This window comes from Sinocyclocheilus rhinocerous, unplaced genomic scaffold (genome assembly GCF_001515625.1).
Source record: "Sinocyclocheilus rhinocerous isolate Xijiao unplaced genomic scaffold, SAMN03320098_v1.1 scaffold693, whole genome shotgun sequence".
Classification (NCBI taxonomy): domain Eukaryota; kingdom Metazoa; phylum Chordata; class Actinopteri; order Cypriniformes; family Cyprinidae; genus Sinocyclocheilus; species Sinocyclocheilus rhinocerous.
In genome coordinates, this window is record NW_015654933.1 from 72,615 (window position 1) to 74,322 (window position 1,708).

Below are 1,708 nucleotides of genomic sequence, written 5' to 3' on the forward strand. Positions count from 1 at the left end.
GTGTGTGCATGTGTGTGTGTGTGTGTTTTGCTCACTGCGTCCATCAGTGTGAACTGCTCTGCCACCACAGTGGGGTCAAAGCTCAGGAAATCGTGTCGATCCTCACTGAATCCGTTCTCCTGCAGCAGAGTGAAGGCACAGCAGCCCTGATCCAGCACTGCAGACAGAAACACACGTCACGCCTGCTCTGCTGAACACTTTACTGCCATTAGATTTACTCACACACTCTAAAAGCTTCATCTGAGCCAGAAGAAATCAACAATCACAATTATATGCCAGTTATTATACGATATTCCTGTAGATTAAATAATAGATCATGGCGCTCGCAACGCTAAGGTCATGGGTTCGACTCCCAGGGAAAGCAAGAATTGCTAAAATGTATGTCGCTTTGGATAAAAGCATCTTCCAAATGCATAAATGTAAATTATGAAGTATTTTTTTCCTCCTTATGCATACTGTATCTTTGCTTGCCACTGCAGCCTTTATCATGTTACAGTAATTATGCCTGAAATCAGAAACGCTACTAATTCAAATTGAAACCATACGTTATATATTTTTAACATTGTCACTTAAATGACTTCTAATTACATTTGGAAATAGTTAAACTCACAATTTGACTTTGATTAATGGTGATGCACAGAATCAATTTAGTTCAGTTAAATGTATAATTGACTGTAATGCACAGTTCAGTTTTTTTCTCATGAGTGGACGATCAGCATCAGGTTGAGCTGATGGACCGATCGAAGCTGACGAACCGTCCCGGTCTGATTCCTGCTGGAGTCTGCGGTGGAACTGGCTCAGCAGGTTGCAGGCCCGGCGCTCCAGGTCCGACCCGGGGAAGCTGAGCTGCAGGTAGTGGATCAGGCGTCTCAGGCAGCTGTAGTCCGGGGGCTTCCAGAAGTCCTCCGAGTACTGATCCAACCAGGCGCCCAGGATAGAGGAGACGGTGCTGCGCACGACACACGAAAGAAACACAGGAAACTAGATTCGTACCAGTCTTTTTGAAATAAGCGGCATGCAAACTGTCCATCTCAGGCGTGTGTGTTTCAATCATGACGGCACGTACTTCCTGAGCTCCGTTCGCTCATCAGGGGTCATTCTGCGTGCTTCTGCGCCCGGCTGCAGTTTAGCGTATCTGTGAAAACACACATGCTCATATGAAGTCATCTGACCAAACCTCCATAGTGAGTGAGTGAGTGAGTGAGTGTGTGTGTGTCACCTGTTGAGCAGCAGGTCCAGCACTTGTTTGGTGGTAGCGAAGGTCCTGTAGGTGCAGAGGAAGATGGTGACGTAGGTGGAGTCGTTTCCTCTGAAGGCGGTGACCATGTACTCCACCAGCCGCTCCAGTGTTCCTGCTTTAATGGTGCGCAGCTTACACGTCTCGTACAGACTGAGGCCCGAGTCCGAGTCCACACCCAACCAGCGCTGACTCTTACTGGACGACTGGTACATCTGGACCTTCCTCAGCGTGATGCTGAACACAGCACCATCCTCCACCTCCTCGCCGATCTCCTGACTCGCATTCTGCACACACACACACACACGTTTGTTTCTGTGAATTGTGGGGACTTTCCATAGACTTCTATTACTTTTATACTGACCAAACGATATTTTCTATCCCCTAACACTAAACCCACCCCTTACAGAAAACCTGTTTGCATTCTTACACTTTCAGATAAACATCATTTACTATTTTTAATAATTTTTT

The 1,708-nt window shown here is 46.6% G+C and overlaps 1 protein-coding gene across 1 annotated transcript in view; it reads right to left on the reverse strand.

Annotated features, from left to right (window-relative positions):
* The window catches only part of LOC107717753 (ral guanine nucleotide dissociation stimulator-like), a 22,154-nt gene that overhangs the window by 16,671 nt on the left and 3,775 nt on the right, over window positions 1-1,708 (reverse strand). Inside the window, exons 2-5 of the mRNA XM_016524588.1 lie at window positions 1,220-1,524; window positions 1,067-1,135; window positions 756-949; window positions 9-157 (exon numbers count right to left, since the gene is read on the reverse strand). Coding sequence (XP_016380074.1) covers window positions 9-157; window positions 756-949; window positions 1,067-1,135; window positions 1,220-1,524 — 717 coding nt within the window. The remainder of the gene's footprint in view (window positions 1-8; window positions 158-755; window positions 950-1,066; window positions 1,136-1,219; window positions 1,525-1,708) is intronic.